Source organism: Triticum urartu, chromosome 1A, assembly GCF_056163025.1.
Source record: "Triticum urartu cultivar PI428250 chromosome 1A, HENAU_Tu73, whole genome shotgun sequence".
Taxonomy (NCBI): domain Eukaryota; kingdom Viridiplantae; phylum Streptophyta; class Magnoliopsida; order Poales; family Poaceae; genus Triticum; species Triticum urartu.
Window position 1 is genome coordinate 493020086 of NC_141873.1, and position 16645 is coordinate 493036730.

General features: G+C 45.8%; 4 protein-coding genes across 4 annotated transcripts; 3 read left to right on the plus strand and 1 right to left on the minus strand.

The window, feature by feature from the left end:
* The first annotated feature begins 1709 nt into the window (after window positions 1-1709).
* Window positions 1710-2581, plus strand: LOC147991905 (uncharacterized). The gene is made up of 3 exons (XM_087539296.1): window positions 1710-1985; window positions 2071-2217; window positions 2309-2581. The coding sequence occupies exons 1-3, from the start codon at window positions 1710-1712 to the stop codon at window positions 2579-2581; spliced, it is 696 nt and encodes a 231-aa protein (XP_087395422.1).
* Window positions 2582-3496: 915 nt separating this feature from the next.
* Window positions 3497-4383, plus strand: LOC147991906 (uncharacterized). The gene is made up of 5 exons (XM_087539297.1): window positions 3497-3634; window positions 3710-3847; window positions 3940-4052; window positions 4129-4204; window positions 4270-4383. Exons 1-5 carry the CDS (start codon window positions 3497-3499, stop codon window positions 4381-4383), a joined length of 579 nt encoding a protein of 192 aa, XP_087395423.1.
* Window positions 4384-6634: 2251 nt separating this feature from the next.
* Window positions 6635-9170, minus strand: LOC147991907 (protein FAR1-RELATED SEQUENCE 5-like). The gene is made up of 5 exons (XM_087538863.1): window positions 9045-9170; window positions 8498-8620; window positions 8347-8415; window positions 8178-8270; window positions 6635-8098 (listed from the first exon to the last, which is right to left on the minus strand). The coding sequence occupies exons 1-5, from the start codon at window positions 9168-9170 to the stop codon at window positions 6635-6637; spliced, it is 1875 nt and encodes a 624-aa protein (XP_087394989.1).
* Window positions 9171-9617: 447 nt separating this feature from the next.
* On the plus strand, window positions 9618-11851 carry LOC125521523 (protein NUCLEAR FUSION DEFECTIVE 4-like). The gene is made up of 2 exons (XM_048686579.2): window positions 9618-11037; window positions 11157-11851. The coding sequence occupies exons 1-2, from the start codon at window positions 9860-9862 to the stop codon at window positions 11605-11607; spliced, it is 1629 nt and encodes a 542-aa protein (XP_048542536.2). The 5' UTR covers window positions 9618-9859; the 3' UTR covers window positions 11608-11851.
* Window positions 11852-16645: the final 4794 nt, after the last annotated feature.

Sequence of the window (16645 nt, forward strand, 5' to 3'; positions counted from 1 at the left end):
TACGGACTCGAAACGGGACAAATTTTTGCGTGCGTGCCCTGCTAGGGCACAGTAGCACGTGGAAAAATATTGGGCACGTTTGGCGGATGCGAAGCGGAAACGTGCGACCGAGGGTTCCCTCCGGCCATACCGAAACCACCCCCTTCCACAGCAAGTACCTGAGCGGTTTGACGGATTGCACCCAACTTTTGCCAGTGCGTGTGGGGCCCCACCCGGGCACCCCACGGCCAAAATGAACGAAATCCGACAACGAACGCACGTTGCGTCACGTCCGGGCAGTATTTTCTGGGTTTTCGGCCCGGAAAATCATAGAAAATCCATACGGACTCGAAACGGGACAAATTTTTGCGTGCGTGCCCTGCTAGGGCACAGTAGCACATGAAAAAAAATTGGGCACGTTTGGCGGATGCGAAGCGGAGACGTGCGACCGAGGGTCTCCTCCGGCCATACCGAAACCACCCCCTTCCACAGCAAGTACCTGAGCGGTTTGACGGATTGCACCCAACTTTTGCCAGCGCGTGTGGGGCCCCACCCGGGCACCCCACGGCCAAAATGATCGAAATCCGACAACGAACGCACGTTGCGTCACGTCCGGACAGTATTTTCTGGGTTTTCGGCCCAGAAAATCGTAGAAAATCCATACAGACTCGAAACGGAACAAATATTTGCGTGCGTGCCCTGCTAGGGCACAGTAGCACGTGGAAAAAAATTGGGCGCGTTTGGCTAAGTTAAAAAAAGAGCCTATTTGATTAACTTAATAAAATTGGGCACGTTTGGCTAAGTTAAAAAAAATTGGTTAAGGTAAAAAAATTTGATACAGTTAAAAAAATGTGCCTATTTTATTTAGTTAAAAAAAGAGGCCCTGCACAAAAAAATGCCGTCCGTCTCGCTAACCGACGCGCATGCGTGCATGGGGCCATCCCACTAACAATGACGCCGCAATCAGCGCTCGGGCGACGTCATTAGCCGACGTGCATGCAAATTTTCCTTCTACGTCAGCCCGTCTCGCCGCCGCCGCGATCTGCACGTGCTGCCAGCGTACGACGCCCGTCGCCCCACACTCCAAAACGGCGTCGGTGCGGCCGCGCCGGCCTGTCCTGACCTGACCCGTCGCCCTCTATACGCTGCCAGTGCCTCTCCCACCGTCGCCCCACCGTACAAACGTCGTCGGTGCGCCCGCGCCGGCTTGCGTCCCCTGACCCGTCGCCCTCTATACGCCGCCGGTGCCTCTCCCACCGTCGCCGTCATGAAGGTTTTTTTTCCAGTTTTTTATACGACGAGGCTCATAGCAGTATGATGGTATGTGACAGAAATCTATTTGATGCAGTATGAATATTGACGGTGTGATTCCATGTTCTGTTCAAAAGTGGGTTAGCCTAGTTGACAAACTGTCACCCAGTCAGAAATTCAGGTTTTATGAAACGGATATGCAGGGCATGTTTAGAATACCATCGATAAAGATGCGTGATTTTTTGCTTCACTTTTTATTCCAAGGTTACAATCTGAGTAGCAAAAAATTCATGGTTGAAGAGAGTTCTGGAAGTACTGCTGGATGTAAAGCTCTTATTTCACTAAGTTCTGATGATGTGTACTCCATATTTGGTTGGAAAAACAATGGAGTGGGTGTTTTTGGGTTTCTTAGTACTGAAGGAGAAAAAGCAACCAAAAAAATACCTGTTAGTTTTGTTAGCAAGAAAAATGGTAAGATCATGATTGATGATCTCATAGAAAAGATTGTGAAGAATAAGAGCACTGATGATGACTTTATTCGGATGACATTTCTAGTTCTCTTAGGAACTATAGTTGCTCCAGTGTCTCATGAATACGTTCCGAAAAAATACTATGCCTTAGTGCAAAATATTAAGTTTATAAGGAAGTTCAACTGGAATGCATTCACTTCACGATTCTGTTTATCGGAGATTGGTAAGCTTCTGCAGGACGGCCATGTTAGGCAGTGGCCCCAGAGGAACCTCGCCCTTTTGCAAGTACGTTGTATTTATTAATTTCAACACTTTTGTTATAAAATGTCACGGAAGAACATGTAATTTAATTAGTTTATGTGTTTTGCAGTACCTATACTGGGAGAAGGTGCAACCAATCACCGGTCCAAAATATGATCCGTTGGCATTGTTGAGCCCGCTGATGAGGAACTGGACGGAAGATATGGCTGTGAGAAGAGACAAATACGACTATGAATATGGTCGTGGTGTTGGGATGGTAATCCTAGTAATCATGTTTTTTTACATTTATGAAATAAAGTAAAGTGTGCATATGGTTTGTATGTATAATTCTCTTGTTGCACTTGTAGATTGATGACAACATTACAGAGGAGTATAGGCTGAAAAAAATTGCGGAAGAAGAAGCTCAAAAAACCAAGAAAGCTAGTAGCAAAAAATCTAACGTTACTGGAACGAGGAAAGAGGGCAGTACCTCGGAGGCTTCGAGCCAGAAGCCTACTATGGACCGGATTTTGAGTGAGATGAATGAGCTTCGGAAGGAAATGCTTCGTTTGCCAGAGTTATGCGCACAGGTAACACTTGAGCACGTCACTTTAATGTCCATCACTGAATTGAAGAACTAAGATGAAATGTTTTCTTGCAGAGGATGATTGAGAAACTGAACAAAACCGGCGTCTCCTACAAACCCAGTAACCTGCAAGAGGACGAAGAGAATCTATACGGAGGCATTAATGAGTCTTCAAACGATGGTGGACGTCCGAAAAAAGAGTTTGTATATCAAAAAGATGATTCAGACCGGTTCCGCACACCTTCCAAAATGAATTTGCAAAAGGATGATGATGGCGTTGATGTAACTTCTAGTGGAAACACACCTTTTTACTGCACACCTGAGTACTGCGATAGTTTCAAGGGTGATATGGATGATCCTATCCAAGTACCAGAAGTATCAGATGAAAAAGCTGCCACATCTTTAGAGACGGACGAAATCGCATCGCATGCGCTTGGTTCTCAAGGAGTGCAAGAGGAAGTGGAGGAGGTTACTGGCAGGCGCAAGCGCAAAGGATCACAACATGTCAAGTCTCCTTATGTGGTCCCTAAACCGAACAAACGTGCAAAACGTTCTGCCAAAGGAAGTAAGTTTTTTGTGTTTCCAATTGTTATTGCGTAATAATTATTTATGTATTTGCGTTTATAATTATTTGAGTTGTGCGTTACAGAATTGTTCCAAAATGGTGGTGTTAAGAAATCTGGTGATGAGTATGATGTGGTGAAAGCGTCCATCAAGTACGTGCGCGCGCATGAGTATTCACAAAAACATGCCAAAACAGAAATTTTCAATGATGGCATGGAAGAAGGTCTCACTGTGCGGAGAGCTTGTCAGATTATTAACCATGAGTGGCTAAGTGGCGACGTAAGTTAATTTCATATATTGTTTTACAATTGATTCGAAAATACCATTGTTAAATCTAACACAATATTTATAGGTAATTAATGCATACTCATCATTTTTGGTCGACAAAGTTAATGATGATCATTTCATGTTGACAACTTGGAGGATACATTGGTTGCTTCACATTAGATCCAGAAAGAAGACCGCCGGTAACGATTATGAAGCAGAGTCGCATAGTAATGGACCCGTGAACAGATGTGAGGACGAGTATTTCAAAAAATCAAAGGTAAGTTTGATTGTTAACACGGTACATACATACGATAGTATGTGATGATTGTGTTTTATGGTCCTTGTGATGCAGACTTACATTTCTTTAAACAAGCAAAATAATCACTGGATTACTGTCGTCATGCATAGCGGGAAGAGAGAGTTTCAGGTTTTTGCCTCGTTGATGACCGAAAAACTTGACAGTGTTACTAGAGAACTCGTTGAGGACCTGGTAGGTTTAACTTTCAAATGTGCATTTGGTAACATTCGTTTTCTTTATTACACTGAATGACATTCTTTCCACCATGTTTATCATATCTTTAGAGAAAACAACTAGCAGAAGATATCCAAGAAGCAAATGTAACCGGAATTGTGAATTATCCGGATGTTTCCAATTGGCCTATTAAAACGCATGACATGCCAAAACAACATGATGGGTGAGTTCTTACTCTGACAGAATGTCGGTCTTGTATGTACAGTAGATATTTAATCTTCGTAAATTGTATGCACTAGAAATTCGTGTGGAATATTTCTCCTTCGATGCTTTCAATATTGGGATGGTGACAAATGGACAGGCTTATTTTCACAGGTACGCAAGTCATGTTTGGACTACGATGTACAATGAACGCTGTGCTAACACCATTTTTTTTTCAGAGCTCAATTGATGATTCGAGAGAGTTAATGATTGTGCAACTTATCTTTTCGGAAAGAAACAAGCTTGATGAAGTGAAAAACAAAGTTATTCGGATATCAAAGAAGAAGAAATAGATGCGGCACGGAGGAGTTTTGCATGTGATTGGGTGGTACTGGAGGACTATATTTTCCAAACGCTTTGCGCACTTGCTTATAAATTTTATGTAATAGACTCTGCTTCCGAATAGTTATATGTAATAGACTCGGCACTTTTCCAAATGTTTTTTATGTCCACATGATATTTTGTTTCATAAATATTATATAATCAGTCTTTTTTTTGTTTACATGATTTTTTTGTTGCCGAATAGTTATATGTAATCATGTAATCATGTCGTCGTTAAGTTTTTGTACACTAAACTATGGCAGCACACTGCGTGTTACTTTATTAGCAAAAACTTGGTTTACAGCACACTGGGTGTTAGTCTAGTTTAGAAAAGCGTAAAAAATATTTTATATAAAAAAATTGCCTGCCCGTCCACAGCATGTCTTAGTAAGCCCGTCGACGGGTAGTAATCAGAGGAGTTCAATGTGCCGATGGGAGCTGAGTATATAAGCTGGTCGTCATCCCCTTCGGCCGGCGAGGTGGGACTAAACTTGCATCGGCCGCGGGGCGACGTGGACACAGCCACACGCGACGTGGGTCGGCCCAAAAAGGCAATGGACGGCGCGGTCTTCTCGACGGCTCGACGCACCGTGGGCCGGCCCAGTTACCCCCGCTGAGACGCCGCGCCAGGGAAACTAACTAGTTTAGTCCCACCTCGCCAGCCGAAGGCGACGACGACCAGTTTATATACTCAGCTCCCGTCGGCACATTGAACTCCTCTAATTACTACCCCGTCAATGTGTCGCGTCGATGCTGCCCTGTTGGGTCTGGTTTCCACGACGTGCTCCGAAACGCCTGTTGTAGTCGCCCGTTGGGCTTAATAACGACGGGCTTACTAAGACACGCTGTGGAGACGGGCGGGCATTTTTTTCATTTTTTTTTCAACAACAGTTCGCAGAGTACTTCTCTTATTTTAATATATTTGACAGCCGACGGGACTGTAGTAAATACATGCAGAATTCATAATATAAACAATGAATAGTGAATATTTATATCAACAACAATGATGTCTCAACATAACAATTGTCACCACAGTAATTTTATTGTAGTGGACAGAAAATAACAAGTCTCAAATGACAACGGTCTTCTGTAGGCAATAATCTTGTTTCACACATATAAAATACTCAACACGAACATAAATTTAACAAATGTTTTTCATATAAATGGAAGAGGTAAAACACTTGCATCGTCTTCACTTGAGTCTTCAAGCCCAACTACTGCATAGAATAAATAAAAAATTATGAGAATCAATGTAAGGTAGATGAATCAACGGAACTAACATAAACAAAGCAAAAAGACATACAGTTACGTACAAATGGAAGTAGTAAAACAGATGCACCGTCCTCACCTTCTGTATTCAAGCCCAGTTGCTGCATACAAAAAAATATGAGAATCAATGCACCGTTAATGAAACAACAAAACTGACATAAGCAAATAATAGACATACTCTTCATTTTTGCTGCATGTGCTCCTGTTATGACCTGAGCCGCTGCATATGCTACATTTTCGTCCAGATTTCTCGTCAAATGCTTTAGGCCTCTCATTTTTTGTCACATCTGGGCCACCCTTACCGTGACCTCTACTGTTCTGCTTAGGTGCGCCCTTGGTGGAAACCTTTACTGGATCACGAACCAGAATATGATCTCGGTTAGGCTCAAATGGATTATTGTTCACGAAGCTTCGCTGAATATCATCTTCATTTCCCTGAATGTCCTTATTCACTATAATATCATCCAGAGCTGCCATCAACTTGTCGAATAAGAAAGTATTACTGCATGCGACATGACATGCTTCTGAAGATTTGATGGTCAACTCACTATATCTAGATCTGTCCTCACCACTCGACCAACCCCACGCAAACAAATCGCTGGTGCGCTTCACGGGCAGTCCAGCTCGTACTTTTTTTGAGAATCTTCGCAGGACACAACACTTGGGTATCACAGGTAAGTTCAGTGCATTCAAAACATGAATAATATGCTTGCAAGGAAGCCCTTTGCGAGTCATACTTCGACAACTGCACTTTATAGTTTCTGCCGAGTTACCTGGCGTATAGTCCACATTAAATCTGTGATCCCTGTTATTCTTCCACGCAACCACAAATCTCTGACTATCGGCCCCTGTCAGTCTATCAATTACCTCAAGCTCCTGTACCTTCTTCATATCTTGTTGCAACATATAAAAGTTTGCCTGCGTGAATGCTTTCGCAGCATACGACTCAATGGCCTAACACTCAGTCACTGTTACTGGAAGAGTCTGTGAGGCCGTGTAGTCATCATAAGCTTCATTCTCACGGAGGCGAACAATACAATTCTCGTAGTGTACAATCATGTCAACGATCGTCATACCATAGTCAAGATGAAGGTGCAGGCTGGAGTTCAGACTCTCACTCCTCTGATTACTGCGCATACCAAGGAAAAACCCACCAGACAAATATGATGCAGCCCAAAGCGTCCTCTTCCTGTACATCCTATGGAGCCATGTTTTCGTTTTCTCCGTCTGCCATTTGCGCACAAACGCGGCCCATCTCTCCTGAAAAACCTTATGTGTAGTGGCATAGTACAATAATGCCCTAAACTCCTTCAATGACTTGTGGTTGAGGTGTTTCTGCATATTCTTTTCAATATGCCATGAACATAGACGATGCCACACGTCAGAAAGCACCTTCCTAATAGCCCTTATCATCGCTGCATCTCCATCTGTAATTACAGATTTGGGCCTCTTCTGACAGTTAGCTTTCAAGAACGTGTTAAGCAACCAAACATATGTAGCCTCATTCTCGTCTGAAACAATGGCGCAGGCGAATACCGTAGTGCAACGGTGGTTGTTCAGACCCACAAAAGGGATGAACGGCATTCCATACATGTTCATCTTGTATGTGCTATCGAACACAACAACATCACCATAGTCTAGATAATCCCGGCGTGACTGCGAATCACACCAGAAGAGGTTTTGGAGCCTGCCTTCAGTGTCAACCGTGTGCTCAAAGAAGAAGTCTGGATCTCTGTCCTTTCTGGTCAACATGATTCCTACGGCAGTATCAGCATCACCTTGTGCAAGCAATTTCATCTTCTCCCTATAGCACATGTTATACAGCTTTGTCCTCTGAAATGGTGACTTTGCATACGACCCATACCTGCTAATGATGTTGTCAAAAATGATATGTTTTCTTATCCCAGCTCCAGCCATAGCTAAGATCTTAGCTCTCTCAAATGCTTTGATCTGATTATGAGATCGGAGGAAAGGGACTTCGTCCGGTCGTGCAAGAGTGTGGCTGTGATCATCGGAGAAACTGCTGACATACCAAAGATTGAGCTTTTTATCAAGCTTAACTGTCAAATGGGCTTCGCATAAGAATCGACTCTCCGGTCTAAGCCTGCGGGTCCGGCCTTCCATGGTACAGAACTTGGCCTGTCGTTTTCCTGCGGCGGAACAGAGATACCTCCTCAAGCGCGGAGTCCTTGCGCGATCCTTTGAAAATTTTAGCGAGTCCTTCCTAATGCTGAACCCATGTTCTCTCGCGTGCTTGTTGTAGAACGTGTACACCTCATCTAATGATCTGAATGTCTTTACCATCACTGCCCAATGCCTATCAAATGACTCTTGCTGATATTCATCATAGGACATGTCAAGGTCAAACTGATCATCATCGCTGTGCTCATCATTCCCGCTAGGACCATCAACACCTCCCTGCAAAATATGACATATAACCTTGCATGTCAATCTGTTCTTGTATTGTTACTAACCATAAATAATGTAAAGAACTTACTTGGCTACCGCTCACACTACGAGATGCATCGACCTCGCTCTCGGCATTGTCATCATCTATATTATTACGCTCATTGTCACCATTAGCATTTATCTGTGCACATGTAAAGTAACATAAGTGGTCATACAATTTTAATGTCAATCATTTCTCTACAATTTTTTCAACATACCTGGCTCACACTATCTGCATAAAATTGTGCATCTATATCATATTCTTCATCGTCAGCATTGCCATGTAGCTGTACAAATTTAAAAGGACATGTTAGTGTCAAATAACTAGTTTGTATTCAATATGTTTTGGTCAACATTGAAGGCACTTACATTACCACTGTACGATTCATCCTGACTCATATAGTTGTTTCCGAGAGGTTGGTTCGCATTCAATGACGAGGATCCATTATCGCTACCGGAATCATCACTGGCGTATCCGGTTACTCGCTCCATCTATGCACATACAAATAAGGTGTGAGATCAATGCCAACATTCCACAAAACATCATCGCGAATACAGTAAATTCGTCAACAGTGACATGACTATGTGGCATGCATACAAATTTGAACATACAAAATCATTATGAGGTCATTAAGAGGTCACTACTCTCCTCTCTTATTTACCTAAGTAGGGAACCATTTTGCATAAAAAAATGCACAAAAATGCAATGGACAAATCAAAAAAAGAACAAAAAGAGCCATCCTAACCTACTGTGCGCCGTCGAGGGGTCCTCGCCTGGGGTCGACGCCGATGCGTTGCTGCCACCCACGTCGTGGAGGGCGCGTACCAGGACAGAACGTTCACGGGAGCGCTGTGCGTTTCACCGGCGACACGGCGTGTGGGTGACTACGGACGCCGTCGGTGCTCGCGACTAGACGGGCACGTCGGGGTCGACGTCGTGACGGCGGTGGACCACGGCGGCGTTGATGCCGCTAGGGTTTCCTAGGCGGGGATGGGGTGTCGGTTTCACGGCGCGTGGGTGACTACGGACGCCGCCCGACATCGTGACGGCGGTGGACCACGGCGGCGTTGATGCCGCTAGGGTTTCGTACGCGGAGATGGGGTGTCGGGGTGGGGCGTACTTTTTTTTTCCTTTCCCGACCGCACTACCGAACCGCACGCGTACGACGCGGGAGTACGGGGCGCGACGTACACGGCCGGCCGGCCCTACGAACGGACGGCGGGTACACTAATACATAATTTAGTATGGACAATACTACCCCTTATACGTTTATTGGGGGGGGGGGGGGGGGGGGGGTTGTTGTACCGAAGTCCTTCTCAAGTTGGAATCCTTCACGTACGTTGCTAAAGCGTCTGGTCTCGCCCGGCTTACCACTCACTCCTACCACCAATCTTTTCAACGTTGCCAATCCCGGCCGGAGCATGTCATGTCATGTCACACGATCCACGGCCCGGAGCACTATATAACCTGCGCGCCACAGGCCACAATGGAGACATCAATTGGAGAGCACACTAGGAAAGCACATAGGCAGCGCTGATCTATCCTCATCGATCGATCCATCCATCGTGGCCGGCCACAGCCGTTAAGCCGACCCGTCCATCCGTCGAGCGCCGTCGCCATCGCGCGTTTATCGCCGTCCGGTGGATCGTGGAGGCCGCATAAGTACCACGCCTCCAGCCGCTAGCCTGCGCCGGTAGCTTGCCAGCCAGGGAGAGAGGGAAGCAAAAACCATGCCGTCGTCTCCGACCTCGGTCCACTGGCTGAGCCTGGTGGGGAGCGTCTGGCTGCAGACCATCAACGGCCCCAACTCCGACTTCCCCGTCTACTCGTCGGAGCTCAAGACGGTCAAGGGCATCTCCCAGGTGCAGCTCAACTTCCTCGCCTTCGCCTCCGACGCCGGGAAGCTCTTCGGCTGGTTCGCCGGCGTCGCCGCGCTCTACGTGCCTCTCTGGCTCGTGGCCGTCGTCGGCGCCGCCTTCGGGCTCGTGGGGTACGGCGTGCAGTTCCTGTTCCTGGACAGCCCCCGGCTCGCCTACTGGCACCTGTTCGCGCTCACCTCCCTCGCCGGCAACGGCATCTGCTGGATCAACACCGTCTGCTACCTCCTCTGCATCAACAACTTCCCCTCCGACAGCCGCGTCGCCGTCAGCCTCGCCACCAGCTACCTCGGCCTCAGCGCCAAGTTCTACACCACCATGGAAGACACGCTCAAGGGGCTCCGCTACTCCCAGGCCAAGAAGTACCCCCAGGCCAAGAAGTACCTGCTCCTCAATGCCGTCGTGCCCATGCTCGTCACCCTCCTCGTGGTGCCGTCGCTCCGGGTGGTGAAGCCCGGGAGCGGCAAGAGGACCGACTTCGGGTTCTTCGCCATGTTCGCCATCACCCTGGCCACCGGAGCGTGCGCCGTCGTGGGCAGCATCGGGTCCAAGTCCCTCGGGGTCTCGTCCAAGGAGCACCTGATCAGCCTCTACGTGATGCTCGCCGTCCCGATCCTGATCCCGGTGGCGCTGAGGGTCCGGGAGAGCATGGCCAAGATACGGGCGGCGGCCAACAAGAGGGTGCACAGAGTGCACGACCTCGGCGAGAACGGCATGTGCTGGCTCAACAAGGAGATTGAGGTGGCCACCAACGTCAAGGAGGAGGAGGAGGAGGTGAAGGAGGCCGGCAGCGTGGAGCATGGAGGTCAGGAGGAGCTCGGCGGCCTCGGGCTGCTACGGAGGCTCGACTTCTGGATGTACTTCTTCAGCTACATGTTCAGTGGCACGCTGGGCCTGGTCTTCCTCAACAACCTGGGCCAGATCGCCGACTCCCGCGGCCTCGGCGACCCCTCCACTCTGGTCTCCCTGTCGTCCTCCTTCGGATTCTTCGGCCGCCTCCTTCCCGCCTTCCTGGACTACTACACCGCAAAGTGAGCCCACCTCACTCGCTCTGTTCTCTTCATCGTCACTTTGAATATTGTGTAGTCTTTGTTTATTATTACTGTACTTGGTAGTAGATTCTGACTAGATGATGTTCTGACTTGAGCAGGAGCGGCTACTCGATATCGAGGACGGCGTCGATGGCGTCGCTGATGGCGCCGATGGCCGGGGCCTTCTTCCTGCTGATGGACCCGAGGGACATGCTGCTGTACACGAGCACGGCGGTGATCGGGACGTGCACGGGCGCCATCACGTCGGTGGCGGTGTCGGCGACGAGCGAGCTGTTCGGCACCAAGAACTTCGGGGTGAACCACAACGTGCTGGTGGCCAACATCCCCGTCGGCTCGCTCTGCTTCGGCTACCTCGCCGGGTTCCTCTACCAGCGGGAGGCGCGCGGGGGCAACCGCTGCGTCGGCGCCGCCTGCTACCGGGACACCTTCCTGCTCTGGGGCCTCACGTGCGCCGTCGGGACGGCGCTCTGCGCCGCCCTCTACGCGCGCTCCGGCAAGAGGAGCGGCGCTAACAAAGGACCGGAAGTTTCTGGTAGCGCAGGGGTGTAGCTCTAGGCGCCACATGATCGAGTGAATAAAAGAAAAGATCTCCGTAGCTAGGTGATGTAACATCTTTCTTGTTTCTTCCCCTTCTTTTTTCCACTAGGGAAACATTCTGTTTGTTTTGTTTGGTTAGTTTCTTGACTAAACTTCTCTGTAGAGGATCTGCGAAGCTCGACGCATGTAAAAGAACAACAGAGCACAAGCATATATATAGAACTGGATGCTGAAATTCACCGTTTGTTTGAATAAAGTTTCCGGTGAATTCTCTGTTAAAATGGAACTTTGGATGCAAATTTTACAAGTTTTCTGTGAATCGTCGATCCAACCAGATTTCGAAACGTCGGGGTACATCTACCGGCAAGTTGTTATCAGGCATAAATAGACAGTTTGTTCGCCTGTCTCGACATGCCAAATGGAGTTCAGTTCAGTCTTTATTTTGTTCTTGCACCTTGTAGGCTTCACGTTTCTGAACTCGGCTAATGGATGATGCATTTGCCCTTGTAACGGAGGTTCAGATATGTAAGGCGCCAACATATCTATCCTACAATAGTATAATAGTTGCATGTGGATCATGTCGCGATCAAGACAAAGTTTTACCCGGTCTATCGGTACTCTCATACTCTGCTGTGGCTGAAAAAAAATGCCTGCTTCTGTGGTGGACTGGTGGTCCTTGAAAAAGACACCACCGGAGAAATGAGACGTCATTGAGGGTGGAGTGCGACGAACCACATGTTAATATTTGATGAAGAAGATCTCAAAAAAAGAAGTTTGATGCAGACCGTTCCAATACACAAACCAATCTGTGGTTGAATTGTTAGGAGGATAGTGGTATTCAATGCCCATCAGAGTTCAGGTCCCAGACTTGACATTCGTGCTCGCATTTTCCGAGATTTTATTCCTGCTATGTTCATAAGGGTGAGTGTATATGAGTGACTTTGATTGTACCGTGTTAAAAAACAATTGACGACTGAAAGGAAAATTATCCCTTAAGTGAAGTTACTGCTTTAGTCACAGAAAAGCCTGCTCACACTCCTCTATATATGGATACAAGATATGAACTGACCCTATTTTCATGTTTGAAAATGCCTAGTTTCACAGGGATGGACTTGATGAGATTGTCAGAACTACTTGCAATGACCAGAACATAGTAGGTTCTAATATTGAAAGATGTCATTTTTTTAGGATTCTTAATAGCATTATAATACATAGTTTTTCGTTGTCATGAGCGATTGGGGCGGAGGGGAGCTTAATAGTGGTCGGCTGTACTAGTCGCGACGAGGAACCACATAGTATTCTTCCCAAAGTTCTTGTTGTTGGGAAACTTAGCAGAAAACAACAATTTTTTTGTCCTACGAATCAAACTGTATTTATATAGTCCAAGGGGTGGCTGACTTGGGGAGGGGGGCGCCCCCATCTAGGGTCGACGCACTAACCCCCCCCCCCCCCCCCCCCCAACCCTAACTGCCACTTGGGGCTTGCGCCCCAAGCAAGGGCGGGGCACTCCTAATGGGCCCCATGGCCCAACTTGGCCGAGCCAAGTGGCAGCTCTGTGGCACCCTCTAGAAATTCTAGGAGGCTCCGAAAACTTCTAGGGCCTTTTGGAGGGTTTCTAGGGTAACCCAAATTTTTTTGGTTCTCCGTTTTTTATCCCCCCCCCCCCACATCGGTTCTCTCTTCGAAACACTTCCATTGATTTAGAAACTTTTCCGATGCAATTCTCATAAACTCACACCACTTCTATCACTCAACAGATCGATGACCCTTAAGCGTGTGACCCTGCAGGTTTGGTGAAATGAACCCATGACAAGGACCTATTCCGGTAAATGATCAATAGCGGGTTCCGGGCATCCATATTGACCCCTACATCTACATGAATCGTTATCGAGTGAACCTTTAGTTTCCCTACATCATTCCATTTGATTCGCGATACTTACAAAACCAGAGGTGAGACTTTTGGCATTCGTGTGAAGCAACAACTTGATCACTATACCAACTTATCGGCATTTCCTTTTTTTTCTCTACCGTATTTCAGCATCCCTGTGATCATATCACGCTATGTCTAGCCATATGATGGTAGATATGGTAATACCGAGAGCACCCGAAGAATATATCTCCATCATCAAAGGGAAGAATCCTAATCATTACCTATCAAGTCCCTTGACACACTTCTCCAATACAACCTAAAGTGTTTGTTATAATCACCCTATTACGGGTAATGCTTGATGAACCCCAACGTGCACCGTACAGTATGAAGGTACTTGATACTCACATGGTCTAAGGAAGTGAGTATAAGTCAATATCTGCATGACACTACTATAATAACTTATGATGATGTGTTCTCGCAATATTATCGTTCGTTTGGGTCTGTACAACATCATTGTTCTGATAACGACGTGCCCTCATTGTTTCCGTCATCCTTGGTAATTTAGCAATGCCCTGTGATCAGGAAAACAGGATAATCATGCAACACATGAGCTAGTCTTAAAGGCGAGACTAGCAACCTATTGTTGTGTTTATGTTTCCACACATGCTTATGAGTTTTTCTCTGAATCTCACATTTAAGAACCATATCAATTATAACATAGAAAATAAACATTAACTATAAGTGTGTAAATAAATAATCACATTTATTATTGACTCTAGGGCATATTTCCAACACTTGTGGCTTCCATTCTTTATAATGTTACTTTGCACATCCCTCTTCATTGTTTACATTTCATGATGCTACATGGATAGTCCTTTTGAAACCAACACATTTGTCCACAAAAAAATTCATTATGTGTTCACATGTTTTTATTCTGTCATTATTTTCTTATTGAAGTTTCACCTATCTAGGAATTAAGATTGACCACCGAAGCATTGGATACTTTTTGGAATGAGTGGCACTACGAAGCATGTCAAGCACATGGAAATGATAAGATGTCACCCTTCAACATGTTAAAGCATAATACATCAACCATATTGGTCAATATTTTTCACGGCTTCTCAAATTTCAAGAGTTTCTCGATTGAAACGGGAATATTGCTAAGGATTACGACATGACCACCATTCACCGACTCTAGAACCGAAGACAATGCATGGATGCATACACTTGGTGAATCTAATTGAGGGTATAAATAAATAACATGCCATATTGTTTTTATCTTCAGGATATAATGGTATATGTTTGTCTTGTCTTATCCGAATCGTTACGTACTATGTGTTAACTACTATAAAATTATATATTCTAAAATGTCCAGAAAGATAGATTTGGGCCACAACTAGCTCTTTTGAAAGAGGAATTGCAACTATCCTTTCCGGCGAGGCCGCGTGCACCCTCTCCATTAGTCTAGAGCTCCAGGGATAGGAGGTGGCAGGGGGCCTAGAGTTTCGGTCCATTGCAGGGGTTAGGAATAAAATTAGCTTTCATCTGTGACCGGCGGTGGCTAGACGATGTTGTTGTTGTTGACATGGAATAGGATCTCCCCGCGACGCTCTCATTTCAGTGGCGCTTCTTCGTATCATGGGGAGGCACGTGGAGGATGGTGTATCCCCAGCGGAACAAATATCTCACACGCCTCGGCCTTGTCTGGAAGCGTGTGAGATTTGTGCTCCTTGACTTTGTCTGGTAGGACCTAGGGTGTTCTACATGTTCTCTCCAGCATTCTCCGGGGTGGCAATTATATCTATGAGGATCATGCAAATCAACATCTTTTGGTCTACATCAATGACTGTCCAGCATTGCTTGTACAAGCTCCTAGTTTTCAACAAGTTTGCTCTGCCAAGGCCGAGGCCCTGAGGCACAACAATTTTTGCTAACGGGGATTCATCGGTGAATTGGCAGTCATCGGTGAATTTGGAAGAAGAAAAGTTTGACACCCCAAGATTTGTATGTTTTAAAATTTCTTTGAGGTTATTTTTGTAAGGTCTGTACTACTTAATATATCTTTTTGGCGTTCCTGCAAAGAAAGGCTAGCTACAGTAAGGTACTCAATTCATTTGTTTAGTGTTGCTATCATAAATCCCAAGATTGCTTCATGACCAAATAATTCCTCTAGGTGCAACTTAGGTTTATATGTGCCATGTGTGTACATGTTCACTTGCATGACCTTATCAATGCATCGGTGCACCAAAGCCCAATGAGACTTTACTCATGTCACAAGGTTCAACAACAATTATTTCGTTCCTCCTGCTTTTGTGTTATCTCCTTGTCCCGCGTCTGCTTTCTTGCTTCCATATATGTGCATTGCATGTTTTCCACTCGCGCAAAAATCAAAATGTTTCATTTGATGCCGATCAGGAGGCAAATCAGTTTGCTTGTATCCTTGGAATGGGCACAAGTGGGAGACTAACAAGCAGCAAATTGTGACCATTTGATCGACGGTAGATTAAGTGATGCACCAGAAAAAAATGATGGTGCAGATGAGAGGGAGAAGTGACCAAATAGAAACTTCGTACGGTTACATTCTAAGTTTGAAATATCGAAATTAGTTTTAAATTTGTGGAGAAAAACAAAGTGTAATGCAAAGATTTTGATTTCATAGTTTGTGGAGATGGAGAGAAGGTTAGAATTAAGATGATAATGAGGCATTTCGGAGATACAACGAGCCACCACACCGTAGTCAATCACTAGTTCTTTTGAATTCCCTTCTTTCTTATGTTAGTTCACACACCACTCTTGATAATTCCGATCTTTCTATACTACTCAGATGATCCTTAAAATCCAACACATTAATCCACCAAATATTCACTGTAATCTCACATGTCTTTGTTCTGTTGTCATTTTGTCAGTGAAATTTCAGTTGTTTGAAAGTTAAAAATGAGCATCCTGCATTGGTTGTTTTGTACAATGAGTTGCACCGGGAAAGCATGCCTAGCACATGCCAATGCTAAGATGCTAACATCACCCATCAACACAATTGGTCACCATTTTTCACACCTCTTGATTTTCAAGAGAGCGGGTTGATTGAATTGCATATCTTCTTGTTAAGCAACTCCATGGGAAAACTATTCACCGGTGGTAGAACTGTAGGCAATGCAAGGACGCATAGACATGTTGAACCGA